General features: G+C 35.6%; 1 protein-coding gene across 1 annotated transcript in view; it reads right to left on the reverse strand.

The window, feature by feature from the left end:
- Window positions 1–607: 607 nt before the first annotated feature.
- Window positions 608–13,595, reverse strand: part of MTMR9 (myotubularin related protein 9) — a 30,662-nt gene continuing 17,674 nt past the window's right edge. The window contains exons 6-10 of the mRNA XM_016210304.2: window positions 13,104–13,265; window positions 10,052–10,193; window positions 7,837–8,057; window positions 6,133–6,284; window positions 608–4,803 (exon numbers count right to left, since the gene is read on the reverse strand). Of these exons, the coding sequence (XP_016065790.1) occupies window positions 4,640–4,803; window positions 6,133–6,284; window positions 7,837–8,057; window positions 10,052–10,193; window positions 13,104–13,265 (841 nt within the window). The 3' untranslated portion in view covers window positions 608–4,639. The remainder of the gene's footprint in view (window positions 4,804–6,132; window positions 6,285–7,836; window positions 8,058–10,051; window positions 10,194–13,103; window positions 13,266–13,595) is intronic.

The following is a 13,595-nucleotide window of genomic DNA, read 5'->3' on the forward strand; positions in this document are numbered from 1 at the left end:
CTAAAGCAGAGGCAGAGGGAGAACACTACACACCAGTCTGACTCACTAAGATGACAGTGCCGTGTTCAACAAGAGTGTTTCTGGGTTCAGTAAACCAAGATTGACAAAGCAGCCAACTCAAGATGAATGATTCCAGTTTTAGGATATAAGTGAACTTATCACTTAGGGAAGGGACATTATACATAATATTAAAATGTTACACAGACTTATGAGAGTTCAGTATTTTCCCCGAAGACTATATATAGATAGGTTCACAATATAGAAACCTGTACATAACAGCACTCTGGGGTTTTTATCAAAGCACACATTATAGACACATTTGCCATATAGTGCAATTTTATTGTGAGACATGAATAGTGCACTTAATTCCAAGAGTCACATTCAAATATATCAAGAGTACAATTCAAATACCCGCTATTGAAGAAATACATATACTTTTTTAAAATAACTAAGTTGTGCAAGTACATCTTTAGTATAGATGGTGATAGAGTTATAAGGATTCTAAATAACAGAACTCAGGGTATATTTTGTAGAATAATCCACCTCTCCAAAGATATGTGCATTTTAAAAGCGAAACAAATGTCTTGGGCAGACAGACAGACACAGGCAGTGTTGCACAACTTGTTTTTATTACAAATCACAAATACAGTTAATCTGTATACTCACAGGGTGGTTAACCAGAATAGCTCTACAAGTCAGTAAGCTCTCATCAGGAATTATGTTTTCAGGACAAAGTAGTGTCTACAGTGAGCCCCACTATCTTTCACTAAATTAAGCACAAACTAGAGTTCCACACTGTCGTTTAAAAATAGGACATTGGGTTTCTTAGAGGGAATTTAGATAACAAGTCCAAGATTTTCTAAAACCTAGTCATACGAGTTTCAGAGGTTCTCTTCTGGGCTGTTGGCTTAAAGGAAGAAGATGCTGTGGACACTAGGTTATAAAGACTGAATAAAGGTAAAAGCAGCTTTATTCAGTAAAATAAAAATTAGAAAACTGATATTGTAAGACAATTAGCATTTCTTATCATCTGAGAATAAATAATAATGGTGAAATCAGTCTTTTAATGTTCTTTGTTAAGATGGTGATTTACATAAAAACACTACCTGGTAATAACTTAGGATATCAGCTCTGGGAGGGAGGAAAGATCGAACATGTTAAAGAATAAGAAATAGCTCATCTATATTGTCTTGAGGTATAACATGAACCTATATCAGCTATACTGAATGACTTCATTCTCTGGTAAATTTCATAGCTGCCAGAACAGAGGATCAACTGTTCTAAAAATTGCTTGTTTTTGGTCCAAGAAATAAGTTTCTGATCAAGAGTGCTCATAACACCTCATACACTTTTCATTCATTAAATCTGGATATGGGTAAATACCGAAACTTTTGTTTCAGGTTATAACAAGTGAACCTGATAACCCAGTTAATACTGACAATTGAAACAGCTAATCCAGACACCAGATTAACTACATGAGTGATATCTTTAAGCAGGTTTTTAAAACGCAGCAAAATGTCCTATTTTTCATGTCAAGAGACAACTACTGTTCAAATCTTTTCCATGATATTGATTTTTTATTTAATATAAACACTAACTGAATCAAAGACTGAAATCTCACTAAATTTCATCCTTTAAAATAAAAAGTGATGACATATCACTTCTGTCAATCAGCCTTCAGGGTTCAAAGGAAAGTTTTAAAATTCCCCAATGGGATCTGAGATGACTGTCTACAGTCTCCTCAAGCTTTTCTAAAAATCACTTCAAAACCTTGCTTCAAAGGCCTAATTTTTCTTAGAAATAAAAACTATTTGTAGGTTTAAACCTGTTAGATTTTACAATTTCTGCTTTTCTTCCCATTAAATAAAATCAAAATAAAAAATTTTGACCAGACAATTACCGAAAAGTCTCACCACTGAAAGTTTCGGTATTTTTATATTATCAACCATGTTCTTCTGATTTTTAAAAAAATCATTAATTTAAATCTAAAAATCTTTGTATTGCTGATAAGAGGATTATAGCAATCCTTTGTATTTTTAAGATATTCTTTGTGGGACATACGTTTTGCATCCCCAAAATGTAAACCAGCAGCCTTCACTATAAATGAATATGGAAGATGCCTAGTATACAAGAACTTGAATTATCTCCCTTGATTGATGTTACTGACTCCTATGAGGCAATTTGCTTGCTCACTAATTCTGTCACCATTCTCTTAAAGATTTTAAAGCCACATTTATCAAAGACAATTGTCCAAACTTAATGTTTAACAAGTATCTTCTCAGGAGTATATCCACTGTATGTATTCTTCTCATCCAACAGATGGGTAACTTATAGTATTACTAAAAACCCTCTCGCTATATTGACAATGCACTTGCTTTTGACAGAGTTCTCGAGTTTGGGAAACCTAAATATCGACATGATTAGATGACCCCTCTGAAAGTGCATTGACACCAAAGTTTGTTTTTACAGGCTGTAGTCAGAAGTGTGGTCTGGACAATCTGTAATTACAAATTAATACTACAATGCAAACTTGTCCAAACAGCCTAAGATTTCTGTCTCAATAAAAGAAATAAAAAGAAACTGAAACACTATGCTACTGTACTCTGGCTCACACATAAAATGTGCATCAGGAAGACAGGTATAAATTGATGGCATACAATTTCTCCATGACCAAACCTGATAAAAATTCCCTCCAAAGTTTAAACCCACAGAAGTTCTATGGCCAATCAATATCACTAGTGGGGGCGTCACTTTTAAAGAATTACTAAAAAATAAATAAATCTCTAGAGGTTTTCCTTATGGGTCCATTAACAGAGAAGAAAAGGGTTCCTTATTCATATCTAGTCTTGAGACAAAATTAAGAAAACAGAAAGGTCAGCTGCCTGGACAAAGCAGCAAGCAATTCTGAGGGGCCATGAAAAAGCTAGTGTGTTTCCTCTTTTTAAAAATATAAAGGTTTCACACAACACAGAGATATCCATTGCAGGATAGTACATCTCCTTCACGCCTTGCCTTAGCCTTCTGGTGAGGGCTTTCATGCCCCGAGATTCATAACTATAGCCAAGAAAATAAGTCGAGAATAAAACTGAGCTTATAGGAGAAGGCAGGCACATTTACCAGAGAGAGTTCTATGAACTGTTGTCCAGCCTTTTGCTACAAGTCTGAGGAGACAGAAAAAAGATAACTGGAGATAGAAAGAACTTGCCACTTTCTAAAGTTTCTGAATGTGGCCAGAGATTTTGAGAGTCGATTTTTAAAAATTATACTTTTAGCTCAATACATAGCTATAGAGCAGGGTTCAGTTTTGGTATGTTTTATACTGCAATGGTTATATACAGATGGGGTAGAAATGGTATTAATGATTACTTTTCAACTATCCTTTTAAAGGATAATTGGAATTGATAGCATTTGTTAAAATAAGCAATTCCACAAAACAGAAATGTACATGAAAAGCACTGAACTGCAAACTTTTAGAGTTGTAGGCATGAACTAGCATTGCATAAATAGTCATCACTGTTTCTATAACATTGAAACATTTCAAATCTGAAGTTTAAATCATAGCTGTATCATGTTCATAAACTTTTACCTCCACTGAAATTATATTTGCCTAACATATAATGGAAAAATCAGCAGAGTCCAGGTAAATTTTCAAAAGGCTCAAACCACCATGAACATTGTAACCTCAGTATTAGTAAACTCCTAGAATACTTAAAAATAAAACAAAACACAATAAAACATACACATACATACATAAACCAGTGCAATAAGAATGTCAGACAAGGGCAGTGCATCTCTGGTTTAAGGAAACCATATTTGTAGCTTAATCATAACAAATTAATATCTATTATAAATGATGGTTTAATGTTACATCTAGCATCTGATACATATTTAATATGTATGGTAAAAAACCTGAAAAACCAATTCAACAGTAACAATACCATATCAGTAACAAATTCCTACTTTCTATATTGCACATACTTTTACTGTCTACTGTTAAGTTTACTTCTTAAGGTAAATATCAGAGGGCTATACCTGTTGCCCTTATAAAAATAATTTACCTTGAATAAATATTCAGAATTTCCTTTCTTGACAAACCAGAGTGAGACGGAATTCAGCTTTTGTTAGTCCAAAACTATTTTAAAGAGAATGGCAAAGGTATTGGAAATGGCATATTAAACATAAAATTCTTGGTTTATCCACCATTTCAGTTTTGAAAAATATTTCTATATTCAAAGTGTTTAAACATCTGATCTTTTTTTTTAAACTAACATCCCCTAAAGAGATTAATCATATCCTTGACTGGTCTGAAGCATTGTTTGAAAGTGGACACAGAAAAAATTATAATGAAATGGCATATAACACAAATGGCATTACAGAGGTCACCTGGTTCATATAAAATAAAATGACTAGCACCTCCTTCCTGCTCCCAAAGTAAAGAGGCCTAAGAGGCCATGTGAAACATAAATAATTATAGTGAGTTTCATTCATAAAGTACTGAGAAATCCATTAGATCAGAGGGTTCTCACATTTAAAGCCTGAAGTTCAAGGCTACTGTGTAAAAGTGAGCTGAAGGGCACAAAAGGAGAGAGAGGTGGGATACGGGTGCGGGAAGGTTCATACACAGGTGTGGGGACATCTTTCAGGGACTCTCCTGCATCCCATCCTCAGTCTCCAGTTCCGCCAACTGCCTCCTAAGGAGATTTACTTTTGCTTGTAAGTTCTTATTATATTCAATGATGTTAACCATTTCTTCATATGCTTCATCCAAATACTTGGAGGATCTGTTCCAACGTAGGAAAATACCTATCGAATCCAGGAAAGGAAAACAGAAAGGGGAAAGATATATACAATGGATTAACATTAAAGGTGTGGGTAATATATAATTCCATGTATCTTTTTTTACAATTCACATCTGTTTTATTATCTCTAGAATTATTGAATTTCGAGTTCCACCTGTGGTTGCCTTAGCAGGGCCAGATGTTCCCCATCCCTAGTCTACAACAATCGAGAGTAAAGCAAGCAAAGAGAAGTTCTGAGCAGCTCCAAATTCCCAAAGTACTAATGCTCAGAATCAGAGAACCCTGAGACTATCTGAGGCCATTTTCCCACAATTCTGACCAGGTGACACCTCAAAAGATAAGATGAGAGGCATAGACTGAGGGTGAAAGCAGCAGCTATTGACAGATGTGCCAAGAGCAACAAGCTGAGAGAGCAAAGCAATCTGAGATCCTTTTACACATAAAGGGCAAACAGCTTTCCACACATGAATTTTCCTTGAGGGCATAACATATCAGAACACAGTAAGATAACTGACATTTATAAAATTCAGTTCAATTTACCAAACAGCTACCATCAATGTGTGTAAGCAGGATGCTGTTTACTACAAAGATGAATAAAGATGTACTTACTACCTTCAAAATGATTAAAAAGAAATTAAATGGTACTTTATAGTCTTTCTTTAATGGCTAATGTATTTTAGATAAATTTTGGCTATTTTTTAAAAAAAGCAGGCTTTGTTATTTAAGGAGATGAGCCTCAGGAGTCTGAAAAATTAATGTAGGTGAAACACTTTCTTCAGAATAGATTTGAAAATTAAGCATGGGTTACTGTTCCACATGATATGCAGATCCCTGCATTACTGCATTGATGGGTGGCATCTGTGTACATCTGTAGACCATAATTAGAATGGCTAGCTCATTAACCCTTCAGTATCACTTAACAAAAGAACTATCCTAATGACTGCTTAATAAAGGAAACAGAAACCATCTCCTAGGAGCTTACAATCTAGTCCTGTCCCAACTACCTACCAACTTTCTTACACAAAAAGTAACGTGTAAGGATAGCCACTACCAAAGGCCGGGGGAGGGAACTCAACAAGAAAATAACTCTTGGCAAGGATGTGAAGAAATCGGAACCTTGTGCACTGTTGGTGGGATTGTAAAAAGGTGCAACTATATGAAATACAGTGTGAAGGTTCCTCAAAAAATATTGAGAGAAAAAACAGTTACACACAGGTCTGAGAGTCAGGTCTACCTTCCCATCTTCAAATATCAAAAACAGCATGGACTCACAGGCAGCTGAAAGAGCATCCTTGACTAATGATAAAATGTTTGTAAAGGACGCACGGCTTACCTTCCCAGAGCTGAAGACTCTGTGGAGCAACCGAAGGCCAGATGACAAGATTGTTGGCTTCAAAGAGAGGATTGGTGAATCTGCTCAGTTCACTGGGCCGATTGACCCAAGACCACAGAGACATCGTTTTCTGCTGTAGCTTCAACTTACATCTGACCAAGAAAAAAAATGCCATTAGAGCAGTTAATTTATAACACCCATTATCAATTGCTCTTCCTTATTAGGACAGTTTCTTCTCTCTGTATTTCAGAAGGCAGAATACAAGACTTTTAGTAGAGGAATAAAATGTTGTAAAATAAAAATATCTGTCAGAAAATTCAGCATTATAACTCTCAATAACAACAAAGAACTGTTTTACGGGCTTCCAAAACCAGCAAGAAGGGAAAAACTAGAATTTGGTCATGTCATACATGTCTTTTATTGTATCTGGGACTGTATTTTAACTTAAAATCACTAAATAGATTAAAAATAAATATGTATCTTGATATAAATCAGATTTAATCTACATTCATATACAATGAACAGTTTTCATGATAATCCCGAAATTCTTTAACGCTCTTTATCATGGAATAAACTTTTAGGGATGGAAAGTAAACTGGAACATTTTAGAAAAAATAAATTTTAACAAGAGTTGAAAGATAATTTGTGGTGAACCTTACATTAACCAAAAAGATAATACATTCAATTTTCATAGGATTCTGTTCAAGCTGAAGTTTTACTATAAAATTGGCTTTGTCTCTGAAACTACTTCATTACTTACACGTTTCATGAAAGTTAATTATGTGAATGCAAATATGTTAGTAATAAAAAGAATCCACATAATCACAGAACCCATGTGCTATTAGCATTTCATTGCTAGGATAGCAAGACCCATACCACGTCACCAGGAACCAGGCATGGTGAGGACAGGAAACCATTCACCCACTGCTCCCTCCAGCCCCTGCCCTCAAGCCCATGGCTAACTAATCACTGAACTTTGTTAGGCTGAGCCGGCCCCACACAGTTCCAGAATCCTCCTCAATCTGCACCACTGGTAATCTCTACCAAATGGGAAACAGAATATGAGATAAAGTCTACTTGTCATCCTTTTATTGAATGTAGGTCTGAGGGATACTAATAGGTACAAAACCAAAAAGAATCCATAGTCAAATGCATTATCTAAATGCTGAGTTACAGTTACATACAATGCTTTAACAGAGAAAGGCTGGAACAGGAGTAGGAAGAACTGTACTATAACCCTACTTTTGCTGACCAGCTGGCTGTGTGCCCCTGGACAAGTAATTCAATTTATCTGCATATTATTTTCCTAAATCTATAAAACTGGATGGAGGGTGCAGTTAGATTATATGTTAAGGCTTATTGCAGACAAAAGATACTATAATCCTATGTAATGAAATTATAATTTAAAATGGTTGCCCGATTTACTCAAAGCTTTTTAATCATTATGTGGACTAACTTTAATCTAACAGAACCAAGTCGTAGGATATGCTCTCACCTAGCATGTGACAGGCTCATAATAAAAATACACTTCATATAATTTATATAATTATAATTATAAATATAATTATAATATATAATTATAACTATAATTTACAAAATTTACCACCTTATAAATAACATTCATGCAGAACCAAATCCTGCTCTTTTAGGAAGCAGCCAAAACAAGTTAAAATGAAATGGCCCGCATGTGAGCAGTGTACCCACCTTTCACTTTCATTGTTGCCCAGAAATGTTCCAAATTGTGAGGCATAAGCGTGCTCAAAGAGCATGATGAGGAAATTCTCATTAAATTCAAAAGAACAAGGGAACTGACGAAGTATCTGCCACACACAATCCAAGAAGAGAAGAAACACAGGCGACTCCCACTTCTGCTTACTATTACAATAGGCTGACTGTGCACAGCGCTGCTGGAACGGGTGGCCAGCCTACAAGAAAAGAGGGAACCGTGACAGATCCTATTGAGATCCCACATTCTATTAACAGTATTTCACATAGGTGCAATGAAACTTTTTTTTGATCAATTTTTTTTAAAATTCTCGCCTGAGGATATTTTTCCATTGGTTTTCAGAGAGAGTGGAAGGGAGAAAGAGAAACACTGATGTGAGAGAGACACATCAATTGGTTGCCTTCCACATGCACCCCGACCGGGCCGGGGACTGAGCCTGCAACAGAGGTATGTGCCCTTGGCCAGAATCGAACCCAGGACCCTTCAGTCCGTGGGCTGATGATCTATCCACTGAGCCAAATTGGCTAGGGCTGAAACTCTTTTTAAATGGAACATCATATAATTTTGATGACTGCTGCTTAGATGAATGATTTCTTGGTTTAAAACAATTTCCAAACACTTAACAAGACTGTGCAGTGAAGACATAAGCATAAGAATTGCAACTGTCTTTGGAATGTCAAATGGAAGAATACTGAACTTCGGTAATGATAAACTTATAAATCGTTCTACATCTGTGTAATTTGGAGCAAAATCAAAGAAAAGAAGTTCTTCGGGTACAAAACAAAGGTCAGCTTTCACCTTCTATCTATCCAAAGCATTGTAGGCTATTGTAAGCTACATAAGCCTCACCACTAAATGGAGATAAATAAGGGGCTCTAATAGAGAGACTTTATAAGATCACTCCTGAGAGTAAGTCTTTAGTTACATATGGAAAAAAAGTTACTGTCATGAAGAGATCTTTAAGAACATCTTTACATTAGAGATAATGCTCTCCTTAGTTTCCCTCTTCTCCCAAAAAGAGATGGAAGAGTCTGCCATCTAATAACCAAAGGAAATTTAAGAATCATTGGGTTCTCTGGCCCACCCAGAACCTGAGTACCGACCTTATCCCAAATCATACCCTTCTAGGTATTTCACAGACCTGAATATCTTTGGGTCCTTTTGTGTGACAAAGATAATTTCGATACCCATTAAGATGCTAATATATAAAGTACATCTTACTCATTTGTTTGCTCTGTATCATAAGGAATGTAGCTGAATAGATTTCCACCAGATATTTAGGATGGTCTGACTTAAAAAGAGATAAAACGTCACTTGTCAGGCAGGTACACGAAATAGCATTAACACATAATAAATCCAAATTGTAACTAGAAGAGCCAGAAATTTTCTCCTGAGATGCTTCCATTTCCAAGGTGTATCTAAACATTTATTTTTAGTCACAATTGTTTACTAAGTTACACACTGTATATATATCATGAATTAATCTGACTTGGAGGATTTCAATCTATTTTGCGAGGCCTTTATTTTAGTTGTCATTCAGCCTTATGTGACGGCAGTGTTGTATATAAGGATAAACAGATAAATTGGGCAAGGTTCTCTGACCTCAAAGAAGTCACTTTATTTTGGTCTAGTTCAGGAAGCAAGGCACAAAGAAAATGGACCACTTTTATCTGTGGCGGTTAAGGTTCCAAAGACTTCATGAAAGCAGTGACAGCTGCATCTCAGAGGACAAGGATTCCACCTGCCTGGGGAAGACAGGATGGAGCCGAACTAGAGCAAAGGCAGAAAATCCTAAAAAGTACACACCTTGGAATTACAAACCCATACTCCCCCTTCCCCCTTGTTTATGTCTTTTTATCTCTAACAAGACTAAGCTCTGGAAGACAAGACTGTTTTACATTCTTTGTATTTCCTCTGTAGTTAACAAAGTACCATTAATAAGAGTTTAAGGGAATGAAGTGCCAAATGAGCAACATAAGCAGAGACATACAGAAATCCACAGGCAGTAAAGATTACAAACATCTATTGAGATGAAGATACTGTACGTGTAAATTCACTGACCCCCAGAAAATTAAACATAAAATTGAAACATTTTAATTAATCAAAATTTCAAACACTATAACTGCTCCCACAAACCAGGATCACAACATCGATAATTAGCTGTTTCTTTGCACACAAAATAGCTTTTCTCACCTGCAGCCACTCTCTTTCTATCAGGGCCTCAAAACCACGGATGGTCCTGCTTCTTGGTTCCAAGATGATCTGGGCCAGGGAGGTCACCTGAAGTGTGGAATCAGTTCCTTCTGTTCCATGAATCAATATGGATGCTCCTTCCCTGATAAGAAAATTCAGAGTACAAATGGGATACTCCCAACATGGTCAATCAAGTCTGCTAATGATAAACATTTACTGAGTACAAAGTCTTATGTATTCTGCACTATCCCATGGGGTTCAGAGTCTAAGGCACATTGAAGAGAATTTACCTTGGGAAAAAAGTAAAACTATACTGAGTCCCAAATTTCACATGGCAAGAATCCCTTTAAGTTATAATAAATTTCACTGACCCTTTTAGTGAAAAATGTCTCCCTTTACAAAAACAAAAAGCAGTCCTTACACACAGTAGGCACGGCTTCTGCTTTAATACTTGATTAAAGACTTTTCTCATCAAACCTAGAAACATACACTTAAAATTATTTTTCTGTATCTTTCTGATGGTAATTCTACCTTTTCACCATCAGCTGTAATGGATCTGGGAAACAAGTCTTGAACCACATTTTGAGAAACATGAAACAGGAAGAAACATTTAAAAAAATAAAACTGTCAATCTAGAAAGTCAGTGGCAATGATACCACGACACTTAGGAGGTGTCTGGGACCCCATTATTCTAAAGAGAGTGGGAAGAGCACCAAAATCTAAATTAACTACATCTTCCCTCTCTTTCTTCTACCTCTTATATTGAAATGACAGTGAAGAAAATTTTTGGGGAAAAAAAGAAAAAAGAATATAAGCTCACCACTTTCTCATAAAAAGTTTCATGCTTGGTTATCACTGTTAATTATCTTCCTATGTACAAATATACTTTACATAGCTATAAGGAAAAGTAATTTCTTATTATTTCCACATTTATTATAAATACTTTCCCATGTACTTATATATAAATTCCATGTAAATACCATCTTTAGAAGTACTGTATTAATGGTTATTAAATATTCTATTAAGTGATCAACTACAATTTACTTAATCCTATGGTTGGACTTAAGGCTACTGCCAATTTCTGTTACACTGTAGATGATGGACTTAGCTTTTTGTCTTTTGTTGAATTGAGTTCTTAATTTGAAAATAAGACTCCCTGATGTTCACTTATGGTTAACAACCTCATTCCTAGCATGAAATCTAATGTGTAGGCTGAAAAGGGTATGAGCAAATATTTTAAGGCTTCTGATATATATTGAATATATATCTTAGCTATCTGTGGGCATATTCTGAATTTAATTCAATTAATTTAAGGTCAATTTTTACATTTTCAGTAATTAATTATAAGGGTAGATTTTTATACAGGTACAAGCAATAAGCTAATATGTATCAGTAAAGGGAAACCACACATTGCAAAATAACCAAAACCTTCAACTTTCCTAGGGGTGTGGAGGTTCCTGTTTGTTTAAGGCGGCAGCTCAAACTAAACAAAGGTGGAGAGGACAAATACTGTTCTGCACCTAGACCTGCATCATCTCATTATTATGGCTGAAAACTTGGACAACATGGTGATAACTGTCTATTACAATGCATGTTTCATAAGAAAACAGGAGCCTCTGCACTTATGTGAAAAAGGGTTAAAAAGGTTAAAAAGAAACTTAGGTTAAAAAGAAAGAAAGCCCTTAGCATTAGCATCTCACCATTGTTATTATTCATTTCCCTGCCATATAACCTTGGCCTTTAACTCTCATATTTTATTAGATAAATGAACTTCACCTAAAATTATGAACAGTGACAGCCTGGGAATCCTGACTTCAAGAGTCTCTGCCCATTCTTGGCTCTGTGGATAACTTACCACATGATTTTTAGCAATCCATTCTATGATCAATTTCTCACTAACGATAAGAATTACATATATATATAATTCCCTAATTTGGAAGCATCAGTAAAACAAATTAAGCTCTCAAAGAAAAGTGGCATCCACCTACGAGGTGGCAATACTTATACCTACCTATTGTTTCAGTGGGAATCCCCTTCTTAAAAAGGGCATGCTAAGCTTCTGCAACAACTTATACCAATCCTTCTGCCTCTGTTCAAGTCTTCTGCCTCAAGTCATTAGCAACCTTCAACTGAGTGAATAAACTAAAATCACTTCATATACTTTACATCACTATCGTCAGCTTCTCTCAACTTGAGATCCTGACATCACTGCACATATCAAGTAGTTTGTAATAAGATATCTGAGAGATTAGAAAGGATCATTTTACTGTGTAACAAAATTACATGCTTCCTTTTATTGACATTTCAAAAGTAAGAAGGCAAGCTTGGCCCTCTGAGAGGATATAAGAAAATTTTTCTTTCTCACCGTTTAAGAAAAGGAAAATAGGTAGATTAATAATTTAAGGGTTGTATAGAAAAAAATAGGTCTTTGTTACTTAAGAAACTTGTGTCATGAAAGACATGTATATGTACGATTCACAATTCATTCAACAAACATTAATCATCAATTAAATGCCAAACTCTATGCACAAACTTCATCAATAACTGAATGCTGTTGACTATCTTATATAGTAGTTTATGTGATCTGAACATAAGATACAGAATAGGCCCCACCTTTAATGTGGAGGCATACTTTGTTTTACTGAGCTTCACTTTACTGCACTTTGCAGATATTGCATTTTTTTAGAAATTGAAGGTAAGACCCTCTCCCAGCAAAAAGATTACAACTCACTGAAGGCTCAGACGATGGTTAGCTTTTTTAAAGAATGAAGTATTTTTTAATAAAGGTATATACATTGTGGGTTTTTTAAAAGAATGCTATTACACAGTTAACAGACTACAGTAGAGATAAACATAACTTTTAAATGCATTGGGAAACCAAAAAATTCATGTGACTTGCTTTACTGAGATAGTATCTGCTTTACTGCAGTGCTTTGAAACCAAACCCATAATATCTCTGAGGTATATGTTAATATATAAACATACGTCTGGATAAAAGCAAAGTCTAGATAGCAGTGTGTGTCCCATTCTGGAGCACTGAAATGTACTTTACCTGTCGATACACTGCGCCACTAGACAGGCAGTTGTCAGAATCTCTTTGATGTGCGTCAGCCAGTTTGAAGACTCCAATTTACTGAGCCATCGGTCCATGTTATGTGTTTGGTCATTACAAGCTTCCACAAGTTTGATTAAGCTCTCCTGAAGAACGTGATACCTTCCAAACACAAGGAAAAGAAACAAGAACAAAAAAAGACAATGGAGGAAGAAACCAAATCAAAACAGCCTCCAATCAATCCAAGAGCAGAAGTACCTTAAAACTATAAAAATATTTACCCTGTTATGCAATAAAACTTGAGGATTAAATATTGAAAAACTAATACTTAAACATGTTTGCAAAGATGCTTAAAATGCCTGTCATGGTAAACTGTTCTTCATCTGAAGAGACTAAGCCCCAGTCGAAGAGCTGAATTATCTGACTGGGGAGAGAGGCAGAGCAGTGCATTTTGAGGTAGGTCAGAGACAGCCCCACTGACATCTGCAGTCC

Source organism: Miniopterus natalensis, chromosome 4 (genome assembly GCF_054644295.1).
Source record: "Miniopterus natalensis isolate mMinNat1 chromosome 4, mMinNat1.hap1, whole genome shotgun sequence".
Classification (NCBI taxonomy): domain Eukaryota; kingdom Metazoa; phylum Chordata; class Mammalia; order Chiroptera; family Miniopteridae; genus Miniopterus; species Miniopterus natalensis.